The 22,398-nt window shown below is 29.1% G+C and overlaps 1 protein-coding gene across 1 annotated transcript; it reads left to right on the forward strand.

The window, feature by feature from the left end:
• The first annotated feature begins 7,983 nt into the window (after positions 1–7,983).
• LOC107170249 (uncharacterized) lies at positions 7,984–21,704 on the forward strand. The gene is made up of 5 exons (XM_089217167.1): positions 7,984–8,199; positions 11,639–12,041; positions 14,399–15,015; positions 17,357–17,789; positions 18,278–21,704. Exons 1-5 carry the CDS (start codon positions 8,100–8,102, stop codon positions 18,603–18,605), a joined length of 1,881 nt encoding a protein of 626 aa, XP_089073293.1. The 5' UTR covers positions 7,984–8,099; the 3' UTR covers positions 18,606–21,704.
• The last annotated feature ends 694 nt before the right edge of the window (positions 21,705–22,398 follow it).

The following is a 22,398-nucleotide window of genomic DNA, read 5'->3' on the forward strand; positions in this document are numbered from 1 at the left end:
TAACTACCTATATTGTTCGTGTTATCATATCTACGCATCGTTGGCATATTATAGATACAATAGTTTACATTATTATTATTAATTATTATATTATGTTTCTCGAACGACAATTTTTTTTTAAACAGCACTAGGTACGCATAATAATATACTATTATATAAGCTATTAATTATTAATGTACCAACATAATTATAACCATTATTTCTGTTTTTTTTTTTAAAATCGTTTATGTTGAATAAATGTATAAAGTAATTTTTACATTATTCGTATATCATTATAGGTACCTGTAATATGTTTGTTTAACAAATTTACCTACATTTTCACGAAATCTTGCGCATAAAAACGTTAAATTAAACACATTATTATTTTATATTCAGCGATGTTTAATGAATGTGTTTTGTAAGCAAACGCGTGTGTCAGTTTTTAGTTAAATATATCGTTGTGTCAGCGGGTTGCGTTTGAGCATTACATTTCTAAAAAAAATCACAAATTATAATAAGTATAATAAATATGTACAAAAAAATATTAGAAATTGAGCATGAATTGTGGTAGGTTCCTAATTAAATAATTATTACCATTTATTTATTTATTTTTTTTTTTTTTGTTACCAAATATGTAAAAAAAAAAAATAGAAAATTATACACAGAGTGGGGTAATATTATTGAATAATAATAAAAGAAAATGATTTTTATTCAAAATAAACATACTCGGCCTGAAGTCATTATATACATTTGCAGTATTTGCCATGAATTTTTTATTCACAGTAGCGGGTACAAAAAGCACAATTAGGGGGTGCATGGGAATCTCTTCGGATCCCTTCCAATTTCCCTTGTTGTGCCTTTCCGGGTACTTGAATAGTAAAATCGTTAAAATGCAAATGGTAAATAATTAGTTATAGTATAATATTGTTATAATTAATTATTTTTTACATTTTTAAATTGTGCTTTATTTAGATAAGTAGGTACTAAGGTATACACCTACTATTTATAAACTTACTAGCTATTACGCGGGCCATCAGCTTATTAATCTCTGAGGATTTGCAGAAGACGGAAGAAATACATATTTTAGAGCTCTATTAATTAATTAATTATAATAGTACTGACTATCATTCAACTGTTAAAAATTCTAAGTTTTGGTAGGTATATTATATTATAGGTAATATTATGGTAAAGTTTATGGATTGAACTCGATACGGACAATTAATATAATAATATGATGTACGCAATTCTTTGGAACAAATGAACAATACTACTATTTTCGATGAGCTAAATTTAAATGTATTTCATTGCTAATTTATTTGGATCGTTGAATACTGTATAGAAATTACGCTTGGAAAACGAATCAATAATAGTAAATACCAATGTTTGGTATATGATTTATGATAAACTGTTAGTAATTATTGACGACGATTAATTTAAATTGAATTTTTAAATCAGTTGTATATATATATATATATTGTAATATTTTGTTTTAATTAGAAACGTTTTTAAGCATATTTTTATAACGATATAAAAAAATAAATTATCGCAAAATATATTATTACGCCTTATATACATTTATCACATGTGAATCATTATATGTTTGGTCATAGATAACTCACACAAATCCTGATAATCGCGTAATAGCATATTCTTTATATAAACCTAATGGCATATTAATCATAATATTATTTATCACATTTAAATTATTAAACGTAAATATAATTACGAAATGAGTTTTGCGTGGTACGGTGCAGCGTAAGTTTGATAATTATTGTAACGTCGTCGGTGGTCCATATTAATATTGTACAATAAGCAGCCTACATTTTTATATTGGTCCACAATCAAGTCTCGTTCAAACGAAAATTTAATTTTCTCGGAAACTGGTCATGAAAAACAGTTTGATATCGGTCACAATATATAAAACTTGTTATATCAAAAGGTTACACCTATTATATTATATGGGTTAATATAAGTGCCTCTACTAATGTTTGGTAGGTTAAATCTGGGACCCAGCTTCACGGAGGCTATAAATAATAATAATTGTACTTAACTACAAAGTATTTGTAGATGTGCGTGCAATGTCTGCTATTCAGAAAACTTAAATTGTAGAAAGTTTATAGTTGGTCCCCAATAAAACGTCTGCTATTAAGAGGTGTCCGTTAGGGGAGGTTTCACTGTATATTACGATGTAACATTAAGTAGAAATAGTTGTATACAAAATATACAGTTACATTTAACAAACCAATCCACATAATGTGTATATTATATTATGTGTTCTAAGGATCGTAAACAAACATTATTGATTATAACGAATTGTAGGTATTTATAAAAATTGATGTTATTTCAAAATAAAAAATATTTATTATAATATTATTTGTCTTTCATTTCATACTTTATTTAATATCCTAATCGCTTGAAATTTCATGCAGGACAAGGTCTGTAGGGTCTGCTAGTAACAATATATATAATATATATATAAAATATGTACTATTATTGTATTTTATGCTATATATTGTGTGCTCTCGAGAATGTAAAATTCGAATAAGTTTTACTGAAACCCATATATATATAGGTATATTAAATAAAAAGATATTGTTTATTTACTATACGAAAGTATTTTGAGTTTTGTCTTAAAAAAAAATAAAAACATACTATAGTAGTAAATAAAATCCATTTTTAATACCTGTGTATTGTGTAAAGCTGTAAAAAGCACTTCGGTGAATAGTGAAATTTTCCGTCACAAAATAATTCTGAACAATATTAAGTCAAGATATTAACATTTTGAACAGTTGTACGGGAGGTAAAATTTGCATATGCCGGAGCGCATATAGATAAATTGTTGATTTTTATACGTGAAACATTTATTAGTTTTTAAGATCCTCAGTGGTTATAAAGTATTATCTAATGATGTTGGAAATACAGGAAAATATTTTCTTTGTTAATCATACATTGCTTTACTAACGGATTTAATGCCATGGTGTCTTATTATTACTGATGATTTTGGAGTTCGGAGTAACTATCTGTATGAATGATTTTGATAGGTTTATTAGAAACTGATTCCTCTGCTCGTCGCTTACAGTTTTCTCTATTTTATAAGGAGTGTCAACCTTATGACTATGTAGTATGTATAGTGTATATATTTTCAGTTAAAAACTAACCTAACCTATCGCAAATTAATTTAGTGTGGAATCGTGTGAATGAAAAGGTATACCTTGCGGATGCATGAATCGTCAGAATTTTTATAAAACAATTTATAAAACGATTGTTATTTGGATACAATTTATTCATTTTCTTCAATTTCAATATAAATTTTAAATATTATCGAATATTGAAACAGTTTCAATTTTGATATTACTTTTGATTTTGTATGATGGTTTTTACTTTTTATTGATATTTAAAATTGATTTGAAATTACAGATTTCGAGCTCTAGCTGTCTAAATGATTCCCCGTTACTATTTATAATAATATTAACTGATCAGTGATTGTAAATAATACATTTTTAGAACGGTTAAACGTATAGGTACATAGAAAATATAGACATACGTACAATATATAACATAAAAAATAATTATTATAGTTTCATCGGTCTATGTCCACGCGCGGTTCAACAGCTCGTGAGCGAAGACCGAAGATCATTCAACTAAGAGCTCAAATATCTAATAATTATGCACAAAATAATATTTCATGATATAATATATTAACTAATAATCAAGTAATGATTATATTGATAATAACTATAATGGTTATTATTCATAGTAACACTTTATAAAGGTTTTATTGACAACGGAATTACGGAACACGTCGATCAGGTACAAAAACATCTCGCGGAATTGTATAATAATTAATAATACTTATATTATAGGTATGGATATTATTATATAATACAGCGAGTATAGTGTTGACCCGGCGTATGTTGTTTTGTTCAAACATTTTTTATAGATTATAACTGAACGGAGTTGCTCCTGAAAATAATCGCGGTTTTTAAATAGATACAATCCAATTCTTAATTTTTATTGAATATAATATGATTGCAATAATTATTATTACTATACATTTTATTATTTAACAAATACAATAATTTTCAACAACAACCATAATATTTTAAGCCTTTAAGGTTCCTATACCTACCTATGTTATAGTGTTGTATTAATAATTTGTTGTATTGGACGTAGTACTTATATCGTGTGGATCAAAAATACAGTTTAACTGAAAATGGGTTTATTAAATATAACTAGATAAAGATTAAATTATGATTTTATTTTATTTTATTTTTAGGTAAGTACACATTATATTATACTCAATACTAATATATTTTGTATAGTTTAAACAGAACAGAAGTGTAGTACCTTATATTATATTATAATATGTAGGAACAGATAAATAGATAATACATTATTTTATCGAATCATTAAAATTACATACCTACATAAACAGTTTCAATAAATGCGCTAAGATTTGGAGTTTCATTTGTATACATATAAAAATTCAATTAAAGTTGAACGGATAATTAATATATAATTTTACACGATAACATTATGAATAATTAACCTATAGGTATATATGGGGATATCCATTTAGGTTATTTAACGTGAAACACTAATTATTTCAGAGAACACTAACATTTTTGAAATATTTCTTTTAAATCCATGATTTTAATAACGTTACTACCATGCTTACAATGTAAGATTTTTTGGAAATTATTATACTAATATTTTATAATTTTTTATCGTTATCAATAGTTTTTTTTTTACTTTTTACTCTTTCGAAGGACAATGCATATACATTTGGATAGACATTTATTATATTATTCTAAAACAAGATACAATACAGAGTACTTGGATATTAGATCTATATCAATATCAAATGTTGGATATATTATAGTTTATTAGTTATAAGCTTATAACAGTTATAACTATACTGACATACTGCTATAGTCATGCATGGTTCAAATTTTAATTTTACATATCGTGATGTGCTTTCATATAAAAACCTAAAAAAAAATAATAAAACATTGTTTTTAGAAAAATATTCCGAAAAATATTCCGAAAACTATTCGATGTAAAAATATTTTTTTCCAACATATTAGCTTAGAAAATGATAAAGCCAAAAATTATAAATATCAGAAAATAGTGACGTTGACACGTATTTTTACTGAAAAATCATCCAACTTTCGAAAAAAATAACAATTTTTTCAGTATAAGTTGAATTTTTGATAAAATATTTTCTGTTGTTTTATTTTAAGTGTAAGTACTTACATTGTTATGGCGATAAATTATTTTTCTACTAAAATAATGTTCATTTTATTTTCTGATATTTTACGCAACCTTATCCATTTTATATTCTGTAGCAAAATATCGTTCTAAGTATTTCTATCAACCAAAATCAAATTTTGGACGAGTATATAATATGTAATATAGTTAATTATTAGATTTAACTTTATAAAATACTTATAGCTCATATAAACTACTCGTGCAAAATTTAATATTTATATAACAATATTCAATAATATTCTATCTATATATTACCTATATAAAATTGTATTTGGTGTAGTCTACAGGCACCTAATACATTATATAATATTCAGCGAGTGGTTTCATTTCCGAAGTTCCCATATTTTTTAAATTTTTGACGCATCCAAAATTCATCAAGTTTCGCGTATAATATAATTATACGGTGTATAATATTTGATATACAGTATTATAATTTATAAGTTATGTACGACTTAGATTTTGAAATATACCTACCTACTTTTATAATTATTGCATTCTCGAACAAATATAATATTATAAACTTTTTCTAAAGAATATATATTTATAACTTACGTAGACGCGAGATATATTTAATTAAAAAGACTATTATCTTGTATCGAAAACTTCTAACGGTATATGGAATAATTATTTTAAATAGATAATTATTTAAAAGCCATTGAAAATTATAATTTTTAATTTTCTTAATATTTTTCATCATCATAACATTTTTTTTTCAAACTTTTTAATCATTACTTACGTATAGAGGTACCTATACCTATATTTTATAATATTATAATAGACTTTATAAAACTGTTTTAATTGCTTAAAAAATCAATAAACTTCAAAAATATAGAATATAGATGAAAACTTGAAAAATAGGTGTATGCAATCAATACATTTTATACTTAGCTACTTACTTTTTAACATTTTCACGGAACGATCCATTTATCGTAAGAGATTATATCAGAAAATACTAACGTTTCTGAAAATATTATTTAACATTAAGTCGTTATAACGCAATATTTTTACAATTTTTTTTATCATTATAATTTTTCTACTGTTTTGATGTTTAAATTTATATACTTTGAAGCAGAATATTATTTGGGGTATTTCGATTATTAAAGTTATAATTTTATAAAATACTTATATGCATAACTCATAAACTACAGGTCAAAAATTAGATTTATGTATATAATATCATGAAGTTGCTAAAGAAAAAAAATGAAGAAGTTATTATTATGGTAAAAATATTTTTTTTAAGACTTACAATAGATTATCTAAACATTTTAAAACTGTTTATAAGCTTTTGAAATAATGAATGTCTTAAATTACAATGAATAGACCAACCCTGGGTATATATAAGATATAAATATAATCTTTAGGTGAAGGTTAAAATATATTTGAGCAAGAATTATAATTATATAACTATTTAAAAATAGCAATAGATATTATAACCATCTGTGTAATATTAGCATAGACCTTATACTATGAGTATAAGGTCTATGACTATTAGGTATGTGTAAAAAGAATAAACCGTCGGAAATGAGACAACATTATATTTACATAGGTTTATATTATATGGCACTATACTTATTAACTCGTCAAAATATTTATTTTTTTACTTTTTATATTAATAATAGTTTGTTAATTTTCTATAATTATCTTAAAAATTCAACTATACTTTATTTGGTCATTGAAATAACTTAGGTTTATTCATTTGATTTAAATATTGATCTATCTAGTCAAAATTAAAAAGTTTTTGAATTTTCTGGCTTTAATTGTTTTATACGTCATATTAATATTTCTGTAGGTACCTACACACATCATCCGGTTTTAAATAAAAAGAATGTAAGGTACCTACCATAATTTTCTAGTTAAAATAATATATTTTATGGAAAATCCTAAGTTATTATAGGGCATGACATAGGTATGTATAATATAGGCACAAACTCTTTATGATGTGATATTATAATATATTCGTGTACAAGCGTTATTAAAAAAGTATAGATCAAATTATTTTCAAACTAGTTAAACCAAAAACCAATATTTTTTATTACCTACCTATTATTGACATCATTATACACTTGCATGCGAATTAAATTTATTATTTTTGTCGACTACATTATAATTACTGTTAACAATTAATATTATAACGATCTTATTACAGCGCAGTTCATAAATTATGAAGTATAGGTATATACACGTCGATTCGACTCGTTGCCCTGCACATCAAGAAACGGAAACTGAAGAAATATTTTTCATTACTACGACTGCATTATTTTCGATGACGGAGAATCTTCGAGAATCTTCCGTTTTTCATAACGGAAAGACGTTAGATTTGAAAGAAAAAAAAACCCTAGAGAAACGAAGCGTTCCGTCATCGCCATACTCGCTGCGCGGAGCTCATCGGCTGTCCGCCGCCGCCGCCGCCGCCGCTAGTAGCGTCCGGGCGGCATCATGTCGGTGTGAGTGCGACTGGGTGGTGGGTTGGGGAAACGGCTTAGTGCGGCGGCTACAAACGCGTTTTGTTTCGTCGCCGTACACCACACCCACCCGACTTCTGCTCCGGCGTCGTGGCGGCGGCGGCACATCCTCCAAGACCGTGGCGTCGATGGGCGCCGGCATGCGATTTGCTGCCGCCGTCGATGCCGCCGCCGCAGTGGCGCTGAGTGCGCGCGAACGCCGCCGAACCGGTGGCCGAGCTGGCCTATTTAAGGGCCCGTCCGAGCTCATTCGGCACTCACTCGCACCGTTTCCTTTTCCAAGTACTTGTCCTCTCTCGGACTTGTTTTGATCGCGTTCCATTTTTCTATTCCACTTTGCTTTTTAGCGTTTACTTTTTTTTGTCGAACGGATTTTCATCTCTCGAGATGATCTTCCGAGGCATCGTGTCTGCGATGGTCTTCGTGGCCATCGCGTCCGCCTCTGTGATCCACATGCCGGACCCCATCACCACGCCAGATCGATTAGGTAATATATTTTATATTAATATTTTTATTATTTACAATATTATTATGTTTGTGTTGAATGGTAAAAAATATTCATAACTTTACATCACTAATTATTACATTAATTTTTTAACATGAAATAGTTTTCATTTTTACAGCAATTATAAAATAGTATATTATATACTTGATTTATATTTGTAAAACAATAATCTTTTTGTGCATTTGAATATTTCTACCATTCGATAAAATATAATTAGGAGTAAAATATTTCACTATAGGAAATTAGTTTCATTCGTCATTATAATAATATATTAATCTGCTAATATTTATTATATTTATTTATTATGGTTAGGTTATTGCTTATATTATAATATGCTGTAATCAATAAATTAATATAATATTAAATGGACGAATTTGTGTTTTATAATTGTTATTGTTTAATGGTTTGAAAATATGTATTATGACTAGTATCTAATATCATTCCCATTTATTTATGTTTTGTATATTATGGGTATATATTTCATTATTATTTGAACATTGGGCTGATATAGTTTAATTATTTTAATATAAATATTATTTTTATTTGTTATACATGTTCGTTGTAGATTATTACATTTAAATAATCATTGTGCCCGTATTTATTTTTGTTGGTACATTTTCTCCCTACACAAAACGTGATTTCTATTCAATCAAAATATTATGTTATACTATTCATATTTCTGTCAATTTTTGGAGTATTAGAAATTCATTATAAAATATACTTCAACATTTTGAATTTAAAAAACCCATGTATTCCTATAATATTGTATTGTAATTTTATTTCGGAACATTATACTGATATAGGTACCTATACCTATAGTTAAAGTAGGTAAACTAGGTATACCAACTAATCCAGTAGATCATAACATCGCAGATTGTGTTGGTTTTGATTTTGTTTAAAATATATTGTAATCTATTGTTCTATACGTTAACTCGAAAATTTGCTTAGTTATTCGATTAAGTATTTTTTTCAAATTTAACAAATTCGTATAATATTCGTATATCATATCCATGTCCTATTATTGTTTTAAATATTATTGTTTCAACTATTATCAAAAATACTTCCTATTTTCGTAGATATTTTGTGTCATTATGTTGTAGTTAGTTATTTTTTAAAAACAAACCAATTCAAATATTCATTTAGGTTATCAATTTTCTATCCGTGTTTTGAATATTATTATTGTTTTCGCTATTATCATAAATATTTCCGTTAGGTAATTGATGGAAGGTACAATAAGTAATAATAGCTAGATTTCAGTTGGTAATATTATATATAATTATAAGCAGAAAAATTGTGTTGATTTTTACTAAATTTGAATTTAACTACATAAGATAATATAGGTGTATACTTTATTCAGACGCAATTTTGCAGTAATAATCGTTTAAATTTGTAAAGATATTAAGGGATTGAATCTATGTATTTTGTGGGTAAATGGTCATTAAGTTTGAGCTTGAGTCCTCCAACACATAACTCGTCTCGTAACAGAATTTCTAATTGCAACATCAGTTTAGTTGATTTTCAAAACTTAAAATACGAGATTCTTAAAAAAATATATAATATACCAATATGCAAATTTCGTAAAATTCGTAAAAAGATCGATGTACTAAACTACTAACTATTATTTTCATATATTTTCAAACATAAATGCAACAACTATAATTTTATTATTATTCGTTATATCATTACGATGTGCATTTATAGCACTCCCGCACTCGAGAATTCAAATGATAGGTACTGTAATATTATAGTCTTGAAAAAATGTTGCCATTAATTCGATACAATAGGTATACTTGTTATCAACGATTCATATTATATTATCATGATACTATATATATCCGCCTTTGATTGCACGCTGTTATTGTTGTTATATTTTTAGTAGTAACATAACAGTTGTATTTTCATTTATCACGTAATAATAATAATTATATAATAATCAAATACATTGATTATTGAACAATAACAAATGTGTGCGCACGCATGACTGGGCTGGCAGGTGACCGTTTATCCCGCGCGCGCCATCCTCTTTTACCCACATAATACCCACTCAAACCACTGTCGATGACTATAAATGCGCCAAAGAACAAAACACCAGTAGTAGTAATAATAATAATAATAATAATAACTCTTTGTAAACAAAAACTTATTGCCGCATGTTTATTGTGTGTAGCTCGAGTAATGCGAACCATAGATATTAAAGAATGGATAGGCCATGGCTGTATTAATAAAACGGAGAGACTGATTTTTATTATTACTTCTCATTCTGGCATAGGTTTTATCATAAATTGTGTATAATAATTATTTAAATATATATTTGTGTTAAGACCTCTATAAATCCAAAATATTTCATGTTCCCGTATGATAAGCATAAATGGCCAATCCATTCTTTAATATCTATGATGTAAATATAGTATTATCATTTCATCTTGAAATCCGTGTGTGTGAAGGAGCGGGGGGGGGGGGAGTGGGATTTGAGTAGTTTTAAATAATTGTGTTTTCCATATTACACACTTATCTGCCTAAATATATTATAATTTTGTCACCCGCAACGCTTGAGTTATTTATTAGTCATTTTTACTTGTTGTTGTCACTTTGATATCATAATATTATCATGGTTCGTCGGGACTTGTAGCACTTTAAAAAGTATTTATTTTGGGTTTTTTAGGTTTTATATAAAAAAAATGATTCCTACAAATCATAATCTAAGAGCTTACGAATTCAGTCCTTTTTTTTTGAAATTTCAATCAAACTTCAGGAAGTAGGTTGAATTTACTACCGTTTTTGGTAGTTTTTATTGGTGTTGCATAAAAGAATATATTTCGTTTTTCTCGATTTATTAACACGAGCGTGCGCGTTCGAAAGTGGCATTCACGGGCGGCTCGCGACTGCCGAACGTATCTATTACGTATACACTAATGATAATAATTTACTTCGCAAACAATCACAATCGGTAACGAGTATGAGAAATTTAATTGCTTATACACAATCCCTTATTAAATCACTGCAACCAATCCCCTTCAATAGAAATAAGCACTTCGTGCAAATTTAATTTTAGATTTTGTCCATTTTTTTGAATAAAATTTGAATTATTTGTTTAATTTTTGGAAATTAATTATATCTGTAGTGAAAAATGTTTATAAAATATATAACTTACCACAATCCTCGAAATCTATGAAATATCGTATTATTTTGAATATACTGTACTTTTAAACGTGTACACCTAATTTTATAAATGCCTATTTCTAAATATACTGATAATATGCAACATTCCGTTATAACTGCAAGTTTTTTGTAGGTACTGTTGACTACTTACGTGGTAATAAAAAAACATAGAAATATAAATGTTGTGATCGTGCAAATACAATAATTTACCTAGCTAAGTACTATACCTATGTAATAACAATGTACGGTGTTTTGTGCGCAGGATTAACGATTACCGATACTCCGTCGAAAACTTTTCAGTCGGTTAATAATACTTCAAACGTCAAACCAGCTGATAATATTACAACCGTTGAGCCAACAACACCAACACCGACCGAGATGCCCATGCTCACCTGTTACTGCAATCTGCCCGAGTGTTTGGTAGCCGCCGGGGGAGATGGAACTTGCTCCACCCGGCTTGGCTGTTATTCTGAAGTTCAACCCATTATTCCTGTAATCGAAGAAGAAATCATGATCCCGGTCAAAAACGAATCAATCAAAACCTCTAATGGCTCAGCTGTTTCTCCAATCATTCCTGAATTAGAAAAGACCCCGGTTTCTGTAACCATCGGACATCCAGCAACCATCAGGGGATCATTTGGATGTTTGGATCAGTTATACGTCGCGTGAGTTTATATTATATAATGATAAGAATATATATATATGCTTACATAATAATATGTATATCATACACGTTTTTCATTTGCCGTGGTGGTTCCAGGATTGATAATTTATGCAGGGCCATGTGTTCCAACTTATACATAATATCAACTAAAAAATTTTAATATTTAATCGTATAGATTTACATATGTCTTTGTATGTACCTATTTTTATTAAGTAAACGGATTTTTAAACACATATACATCCTTATGGTGTATTTAAATTAAGGTAAAATCGTCAATGGAGGGTTATGAGAGGTTATAAAACATATTGGAACTTACCCATCCCGTCTCATAATACAAAAATAAACTGGACCTTCCACGGCTGCTTTCTCGCAACTATGCGATCGCATGTTCGCACGTTGCATTTCATAATAATACATTATATTAATACATCACATTGGTCATTTCACCTCAATTCGAGTCGCTCATTCTATACACGCTTATATTATTTTGTAATATTATGGGGTAGACTAGATCAGTGTCATAGTGACGTTACCTAGAGAAAAATTCATTTTGTATGGCGGGTCAATATTAGTGTTAGTACATAATAATATACCTATTATAATTCGAGTCACACATTTGTATGCAGTCGCTGCGTATAAAGATTATCATGTATTTATTTGGTACGGGCGACACATGTACCTACTCCGCCAATTGGACTCGTCTTCTTAGTTTTTGAAATATTTTCATATCGTACTATAATTGAGGCGTTGACATGGAAAAGGTACTAAGTCATAAAAACCAAATTTTACAGAAGGAAAAAACTGATTTTAGCAAACCACCATGATTTACAACCAGTGCCATCTTGTGTTCAACGTAATTATTAATATTTAAAGAAATTTGAGTTAGTTCTTTTTCCAGGCCATTAGCATATGTATTTAGTACCTTTTCAACGAAAAAACGAAAAATTGATTTTTTTTGACTTAGTACCTTTTCCATGTCAACGCCTCGATTATATGATACTGTGATAATTATATTGTACATTTGAAATTATTTGAATATTAATTTACATCTAACACAAAATTAATATTATGATTCTGAATAAACAGCAATAATGCTGTTCGTTTGTTGTTAGTTTTTATAGGTGTTATTTTTGGATTTTCTTTTCTTTTGTTTCACAGTTGCTTTTTAGCTATACATTATTTTTATTATATCTGTATTATGTATATTATTTGATAAATATTTATGCGATTACCAGTACGAATACAACACAGTGCACATCATTATAATATACCACAGCTTTGAACCTACGTTGTGTAGTTTTTCATTAGCATAGTCGCATGATATATCTTCACACGTAGACTTAAATATTATTACATACAATACGAACACTTATATTGTAGAAATGACATATTATTGAGTATTCATCAGCGTATAATTTATATAGATATCGCATTCCTTCCAAATCCTATGCAGAACAGGGGTTTTCTGTTTAACGAGTAGGTATCCTTCTGCCACATAGACACCTTTATAAAATTATTACGTAAATAGACGGGATTGAAGATTACGATATTTTTTATAAATCAGACAACACTTTTGTGGATTGCATAGCATAAATTTGTTTTCTAAAAGTTCAATTTTTAAGTTTTCATTTTTAATTCGTCTTTATAATATAGGTGATATAATATAATTTATAACCATTACATCATGTGTTCACAATTTTCATACCAAAAGCTAGGTTCAATGGTAAATAGATTTTTTAAAAGTTCAATAGTTCCTATAAAAATATTTTCAACTTTATTCGAATGTAATGGTAGGTACATTAATTATTGAAACCCATTTTTAAAAATAATCAAAAGGATTTAGTATTTAATATACCAATTAATTTTCAGCAAAAACATTTTATAGGTTTTTTCTCGATGTTTAGATATTGGTGAAATGATTATCTATATTTTCCCCACAAAATTGTAAAAATAAAACTAAATAATACTATTTTATATTTTAATTTTCAATTATTACTTTAGTATTATTTTTTAAATATTTAGAACATATCAATTACTTATAAGTTATAACGCATTACTTCGACTAACTTATTCTGACATCATGCGCATGCTGATATTATAAGTTCCTATCATACATTCATACTTATATCATTTATATACCATACCATCAATAATTTGATAGATCATACAATTGTGTTGTCCGTCATCCGTTTTCTGCAACAATAAAAAATTGTATCATCGTATATAATATATTATTATTATTCTTATAAACATTGTCGTGTACATAATACTGATTGGCATGTGTTTTTGTTTGTCTGTTGTGGCGCGTTCCGCTCGTGCGTCCCCGACTGCGTTCGTTTCCGGTGAACATATATACAGAAAACAATCCTGCGATGAAATCCTGAAATCGATGGAAGCCGAAGCCTCCGAATTCCCCATCATTCAAATTCCTACTAACGGAGCTACACCCTCTGCTACCAACGATGGTATCCATGCATTCCACTGCTGCCAAACACAGAGATGCAATGGAAACCAATCAGGTCCAGCAGAGGGTTCCGTAAAATCTGCCCAAGCCGTTTTAGTTGCCGAATTGAAAAACACTGTTGCATCCCAAGTGATTCCTCTTGGGGTGCAAAATTCTACAGTGGGGGTGCCTTGGACCCCCGCTGTAGAATCTTCGGTCAACAACGCAGATTTACCTAACAACAAATCGGAGATCAATAACATAGAATTATCCAACACTAAGAAAATGAACGCATCAACTTCAGACTTGTGGCACTCATTCTTCTCTATGGGTCAACCAAATGCCCCGTCCGCCTTGCAATCGGATAACAGCTCCGAGATAGCCACATTCATTGATGCAACCACTCCCGCTATTCCTGCTGCGATGCCACCAACATCACCCGTGGCCGTACCAGACAACCAGGAGATTACCCACGATGGCACCGCCAGTCATTTGGAACACGTAGTGTCCAAACGTCATGACCGCCCAAAGGGTATGTAAAATAACACGTTGTATCGCCAATGTGGTTGTCTAAGTGTATAATATTTAAATTTAATAAAACTTTATATTTGTTGTTGCTCTGACGTGCTGTACATAATATATAACCATAATATAACGTGTTTTATTAATGATAATATTATACTACTTAAAATATATTATAATTCATTTTTATAATCTACAAATAAATTATATGAAAAACAATTTCTCACAGTTTTTTTTTAAAATTTTTACTATGATGTCTTTTATATATATATATATTTTTTTTTTAAATTAAATAATTCTCTTAATTAACTACTATTGTAAACCCAACTTAATAAATTATTTTTTCAAATGTGAATAAAAAAAAAAAAAATGGTTTCGACCAACAAATGTCTTGTATTTATTTTATCATAAATATGTTGTAATTATATAGTTATATTTCTTCTGGGTATAAAATGTATTTTTAAGAACAGTTGTATACAGTAGAAACTGTTTATAATGACGTTAAAAGACAACAAAAAATAAGCCATATTGATCCGTTTGTCATACTCAAATTAAAAAAGAAAAAAAAAGTGTAATTAGAAAACATAACTTTATAAATTATCAAATATTAAAGTTTTGCAGTGACCTTTAATTTTTGTCATTTAACTAGGTATGTCGCTATAACCATTGTCATTATAAACGATTTCTACTATATATGTACAAAATATATATTATATTATATAATAATTATAGACATTTCACATTCGCATACATATACACAATACACATATGGTTACCTATCTGATTATTGAATGGACCACAACACATTTTGTAATACTTATAATAATTATAAATTATCACCACTTTTCAACTCAATCGATGGAACCGACCGACTAGTATTATACCTAATACATTTATAAGTAGTTAATTTATTTTTACGATGTCTGCTGCTGATTGTTTTTGAGTGAATTCAAATCATTTCGATATCATATCCTATTATACACAAATAAGAGTTTAAATTTAAATTAAAAAAGTATCGAAAACAGCTAAACGCAGACGATATAATATATTTCTCCGTTGTAGTCCATTGGTTTATTAGAAAACAAAACAAAATATAGACTCACAATACTTAATATGTCAGAGCACACGCCACACACACTTAATAGATGTTTTTATCGAACTTGAGACAGATAGAGTCTTAAGTTTCCGGTACACATCGTTTATTTATTATTTATTATTATTATTATTATTATTATTTGTTGATAAAACTGATTACCGACGAACCGATGACTTTCATTTATGTATAATATTATATCATATTATATATTACGACCATGGTATTGGGAAATAGGTATTAAATATAAAATTGGAGACACTGCAGTGGTACCCTAGTGTACGGGTTCTGCAGAGTTGTATCTACTAAGTAAGTAACTTGTAACTAATTTTTTATCGGAGTTTTCACAAAGTACTACAAGTCAAACCTCATCTGTTGTTAATACGAATGCATTTTATGCAATGATTACTGATAAAGTTCGAACGATGAAAATAATTTAATGTTAAAAAAAAATTATCAATTCAACCCAATTAAGTTTCAGTGTTGACAACGAGTATCAACGTTTAAAAAAAAAAAAAATTAAGTAACTAGATATATATATCTCACCGGTTTCTAAATTAAAATAATAATGATAACAACTAGATAGGTAGTTCTAAATGTTTGTCTGGTTGCGCTGAAAAATGGCCGCAAGGGTGGACCCTATTCCTTAAGGCAGGATGACTAATAATACCAGTTGTTATCACATATTTTGTTTTATTTAATAGGTGATAACAACTGTTTTACTAAAAAAATAATCGATGTAGGTTATAGGTACTGCTCTCATCTGCGGACGCATACGCATGCGACCTTATATCCTGTGACTATGGTCGTATCTTCGTATATAATATTATATATATTATACATATTATGAACCTACGCGTGACTGCTGAAAACATAATATACACACATGCGTAGTGGCGTGGTAAAGAAGGTAATTGAGAAGCTATAGCTTCAGAGTTTTTTGACGTTCGATGATTTGCCAATGCCTAATAATTGTGTGGTATAATTCCGATAGCTGGAGGCAGTTGAAAATATGACTATATCCGTGATGTTTTTATCGAGTTTTAGATGAGTGATAGAACATCATAGATTTGTCCGTGTAAATTTATTTAAGATCGCTACGCCACTATGCAATGCAGAGTATCATATTAAATATGTTATGATTTTCTTCATGTTGTCGACGTAGTTGTTATCGTCGTCGGGTCGTCCATTAGATCAGTGATCTATGTTGACAGTATAATAATATATAAATATTGTTTTGTCGGTTTTGGGTGTGCAGTCGTGCCGGTCTTAAAGCAGAACCCTGACGACCAGGAGAATATTTCAGACTTCGACGATGACATCGCAGCCGAGATTTTATTAGCAGTTGCTACCACCAAGTCACCTGCGATAATCACGCAGATAGGTGCCGTGACCTATCGTTCCACCCTGAACACGGACCCACAACACGGTGGCATTCCGGATTTTTCATCACCCCCGGACCTGAAGAAGAAGACTATTACTTCTAAATCCTTCCCATCGTCCGGGGATATAAGCAACAACAGCAACCACTTTAAAATTCACACCGATAACGACGACACTGACTTTAATAATAGAGTGCTCGGTATAATCTGCGCCATATTTGCCGGGATAATTATCACCCTATCCGTGTTGTCGATGTTGATAATTAGAAATACCCTTAGCCAAACTAATTTGATCAGTAACTACAAAGGGTAAGTGATTCACGTAAATACATAAATATGTAATATGTATAACAATATACAGTGTATACCGTGTTATGTGGGTATTGGTTAATATACGATCATTTGCTTAATCCTTAATGTGAGCAAATGTGTTTGGTCCTAACACTCCCAACATGTTCACATTAAGCGGAATTTTCTGTTTTAAAAATAAAAGGTAAATTAACTTAATTGATAGTATAATTTTTATATTTTTTAATACAATTTTATAAGTAACATTATTAATTTATTATTTTAAACTGTATTGATTGTAAAATGGCATAAGTATTTTAACAACAAAACCATCACTGCATTCTCCTCATGATGTAACCAAATCTCCCGCCCCACTTATTAGGAACCACCGGATTACAACTATATTATATTGTTATAATTATTGAAAAAATTTATTTTAATTCGCCACGTGTCTATTTTGTTTGTCCGCATATTATTATTGCGTTTTGTGTGAACCATGACAAATGCAGTGAGTGCAGCAACCCAGGCCAATTGTGCGCATGCAAAGGTGGATTTACCAGGTGCAGACCACGCAGGCAGCCGTCCTCATCCCATCCCCGCGCCGCGGCCGCTGCTGTCAACCGCAACGACTCCACCGCGCCGTTATTGCCGCCTGCCAATCCTGGCCACAAGAGCCGCGGATACATGAATCGCAGCAAAATGAACCGCAGCCAAATTAACCGCGGCCACGCCAACCCCGGTGCATTTTACAACGACTCGATGGGAGACACCACTTACGTTTTCACCCCCGTACCGGTGCATAACAACGTGGCTCCGGTGATGGTGGTCCGCCGTTAAGTTACGCGCTCCACTATTGGTCGTTGTTCAAAGCCCCGCGCAGGAGAAGGTACCTATAATCAAATTATTATTATTATATACAGTATTAATATTAATATTATATTGTAATATTGTATCGAAAATTAAGACGACTAAGAAAATATTATTATGTCATTTCGGTATTTTATATAATTATTACACGTTGGTAGATAGGTATATTATTATTATTATTATTAATTGCGTGTTCTTTGAATGAGACTGATGAAAATATTTTATTTTTATTTTTCTTATATACTGATATAATAGATTTCACAGTTAGTGAGACGACCTAATAGATTAAGTTATTATTATTATTATTAATTTGCCATTATACTATAAACTTCCTTTGGGTATTCGGGATATGTGTTATCGGTTTTTTTAAATCTATTAAAGTTTTTTACGTGTCTAGACGGCAGGGTTGAACTTGAGAGTTGAGACTGAGCTGTACATATTACTCAGAGTTTGATTGAATTCAATTGCTTCCACAGACCACTATTTAAGCGTTAAAAATATTATTTAGTAACATAACTGAATTTAATTTAATATACATATACACACTTTTTGAAAATTATAAGAATATCCAAGGACTTGATCAAGCTAATTCACTTTTATATTTTAAAACTTCGATATGATTGAGTTATCACTAAAAAAATTAACTATCTAAATCTATACTACACCTTTTCTTCAGTTATTTTTATTAGGTATGGTTACTTACAAAATTATTGATATAATTATAGCGAAATCGGTATTACCAGATGGCTTAATTCAAAATGTCTTCAACATTAGGTACCCAACTTTCAAATTAATCATTTCATTTATATAATAAAATGTCCCGAGTAATCCCCCAGTCTTATGGTACTTAGGTTTATATATTTCATTACATTTTTAAACAGATGCACAGGTTGCTATGAGAAAAGTTCCAATATTTTGATAGTGATCCTACGGGATTGTGATGAGTTTACGTACTACATAGGGATCGGTCGGTTTGCGTCATTATCTTTATAAATATGATCTTGATGCCCTTTTTGGCACCCACTACCTAAGTGCACTATTGCGTCACATTTTTACTATTTTATTTTATTATACTATATTTTAGGTAACTCATTTTATTTTGATTTAATTTCTAATAAAGTTTTACGTCAAAATAATGTGGCCTGTTTACATCGACTATCATTGTTCACGAACAAAACGTTAATTATTAATAAATATTATCCAAATGAAAAACATTGTGAGGACACTATACATTCGCTTTTTTTAATTTTTTTAAGTGGACGTTGCACTCTAATGTGTCGTCTCCGTCTTACAAGTGAATAGCTTGGCAAATTTATATGCAGCAGATCACGTTTAGTTCCGTTAGTTTAAAAATTAGGGTGAATCAGCCTACTATGAAACTTGATGTCAAGAAAATGATCTGTGTTTGTGGGTTTTATATGATAGTTCAATTTTTAGCAAGTTATGCGTATATAAAAAGTGTAAATTAAAAATTCTCATAACTTACCTAAAAACTAAGTTATCTTAAAATTCCAAATACAAATACAGATAATGTTCTTACCATCAAATTTCATAATTAGTCAATTTACTCTAATTTGTAAACTACAATGGAGCTAAACATGATCTGCTAAACGTAAATTTGTTATGACACACACTTATGAGACGGATACAACGTGTAGCTTTTTTTTTAGATAGGTATACAACTTTGACCAATTTTGATTAGGTATAATTAAAATCTGCTAATCTGGTCAATCGGCCAAATTCAATACGCATTCCTCATGAACTCAGAAAAAAAACTATAGTGTATATTATACAATGTTTTATATAAACTACATTTACTGAATTTACATTTATTAATTGTTAGTAATAACCTAATGTTCATACCTTTCGGTTGAATGAATTGTCTTCAATACAGCTGTATTACTTTTAATTTTTAAATAAAATTCTTTATAAGTTAAACCCAAATTCTATGTATAATATTATTTTATGTTTTATTATTAAACAAAATAATATATAAGTTATTTTCTCTTGTCTTCCATAAACCGGGACAAAATTAATGACCGACCGGGACACCGGGACATGCTGTTAAAACCGAGACTGTCCCGGACATAACTTTATTGTCATGAGATACCTGCTTATTTTCGATTTATATTGATATAGTTATAGTATTTTTTGTACGATATGGTTATTATTATCGTTAGATACTTTTTAAACACCTTAATACAGTAGCATGGCCGTATGTTTGTACAATTTGCTCTCATTTTTTATTTAATGCACTTTATGATTCTTAAGAATAAATTATTGAAGAAAATCTATGATGTTTGAGAGACAGTTTTTCGTTCATTAATAAATTATAGCATTTTTATGTTATTTCGTATTGCAGCTCTACGACATGGCTTTTTTATTTTTTTTTTTTTACAAATATACTTATAATTGTATTTTCCGATTGCAAATTAGCCACTTTTCATTCTCTCTGTGGAATTTTAAACTATTCGTTTTATAATATTGTATATATACTAAATATTTGACTTATTAATTATCATCCAAGTAATTTATGTTCTATCGCTTAAGTACTTATAACAAAAACACTCACTTTTGAATGACAATTACCTACATTGTCACATAATATACTGTAATTAACTAATCAATATTTAACTCGTATTATTGTATTATTATATATAAATCATTATGCACACTTTCATATTTCCAATTTCTGTTTATATTTATTTTTATATAACTACATAATGTATACAAATTTTATAAATGGCATTACAATCGCTGTCTTTATTTGTTATAATAATAAAATTGTTATGCTTGATAAATTATAATCAGTTGCACAACTAGGGCTAACATATTGGAGAAAATGTAACCCTTAACTTATATTACAGATAAAATACGAATTACAGTTGATTTTGAATAACATTTATAATTGAATAATTTATTTTGGGGCCAAGCTATTACATTTTTTGGGGAACTAAGTTTCAAAAGCTCCCCTAGTTGCACTTATGATTATAATATTTCATTACAATATTTAATATGATGTACAATATTTTCAAATTATTCACAATATATGATGAGTGTTTTTTTATATATTAATTGTATTTTTATTTATGTCTTAAACCTATTATCATCATTACATTTTATAATATGAACGGTATTTTGACTTCTGTTCTGTACTCGCTGGCACATAATCGTCACAGGGCATATTATACACCACACTGCTCTACACCACCTGCAGTGGGGCAAATATATATATTGCAGTTGGACTGTTTGCAGCGGTTGTCCGAATTATGATGGCCACAGGCGACCTCACTTGCCACTGCCATTATTGATCGTGTTACCACGGTTTAATAATAAAACATTATACCTATACTGGCACTACACCAATTTATGTAGTTTGAGTGACGTCTTTATCGCATCATAATAAGTATATTATTATCGTTTCCAGTGGCGGTCGATAATATATAGATACCATTATTATAATATTATAATATTAAAAATTATAATTATAATATAATCATAATATTAATATTAAAGGGCCCAGATTTAATTGCTCTAAAGACTATAAAAAATAACTGATAATCCCTTTAAAAAATTACTGAAATTTGTTTTAAAAAAAAAAATATATTTGCAGCTATATACGAAACGAACTGATGGTTTAACTTTAGTCATTTTTAACACTTCATTTTAATTTTACTTTTTTCCTCTGTGATATCGAAGGTTGGAAGAGCTCTGTTAGCATAATACTTCCTCTAAAACCATTGATTCTTCTATCTTAACTATA

This window comes from Diuraphis noxia, unplaced genomic scaffold (genome assembly GCF_037042655.1).
Source record: "Diuraphis noxia isolate RWA-SAM2 unplaced genomic scaffold, SU_Dnox_SAM2 contig0001, whole genome shotgun sequence".
Taxonomy (NCBI): Eukaryota; Metazoa; Arthropoda; class Insecta; order Hemiptera; family Aphididae; genus Diuraphis; species Diuraphis noxia.

Coding starts and splice junctions, on each gene's coding strand:
- LOC107170249 (XM_089217167.1), top strand. CDS start 8,100: ATGATCTTCCGAGGCATCGTGTCTGCGATGGTCTTCGTGGCCATCGCG. Junction 12,042..14,398: donor TTGGATCAGTTATACGTCGC/GTGAGTTTATAT, acceptor ACATATATACAG/AAAACAATCCTGCGATGAAA. Junction 17,790..18,277: donor TTGATCAGTAACTACAAAGG/GTAAGTGATTCA, acceptor TGACAAATGCAG/TGAGTGCAGCAACCCAGGCC.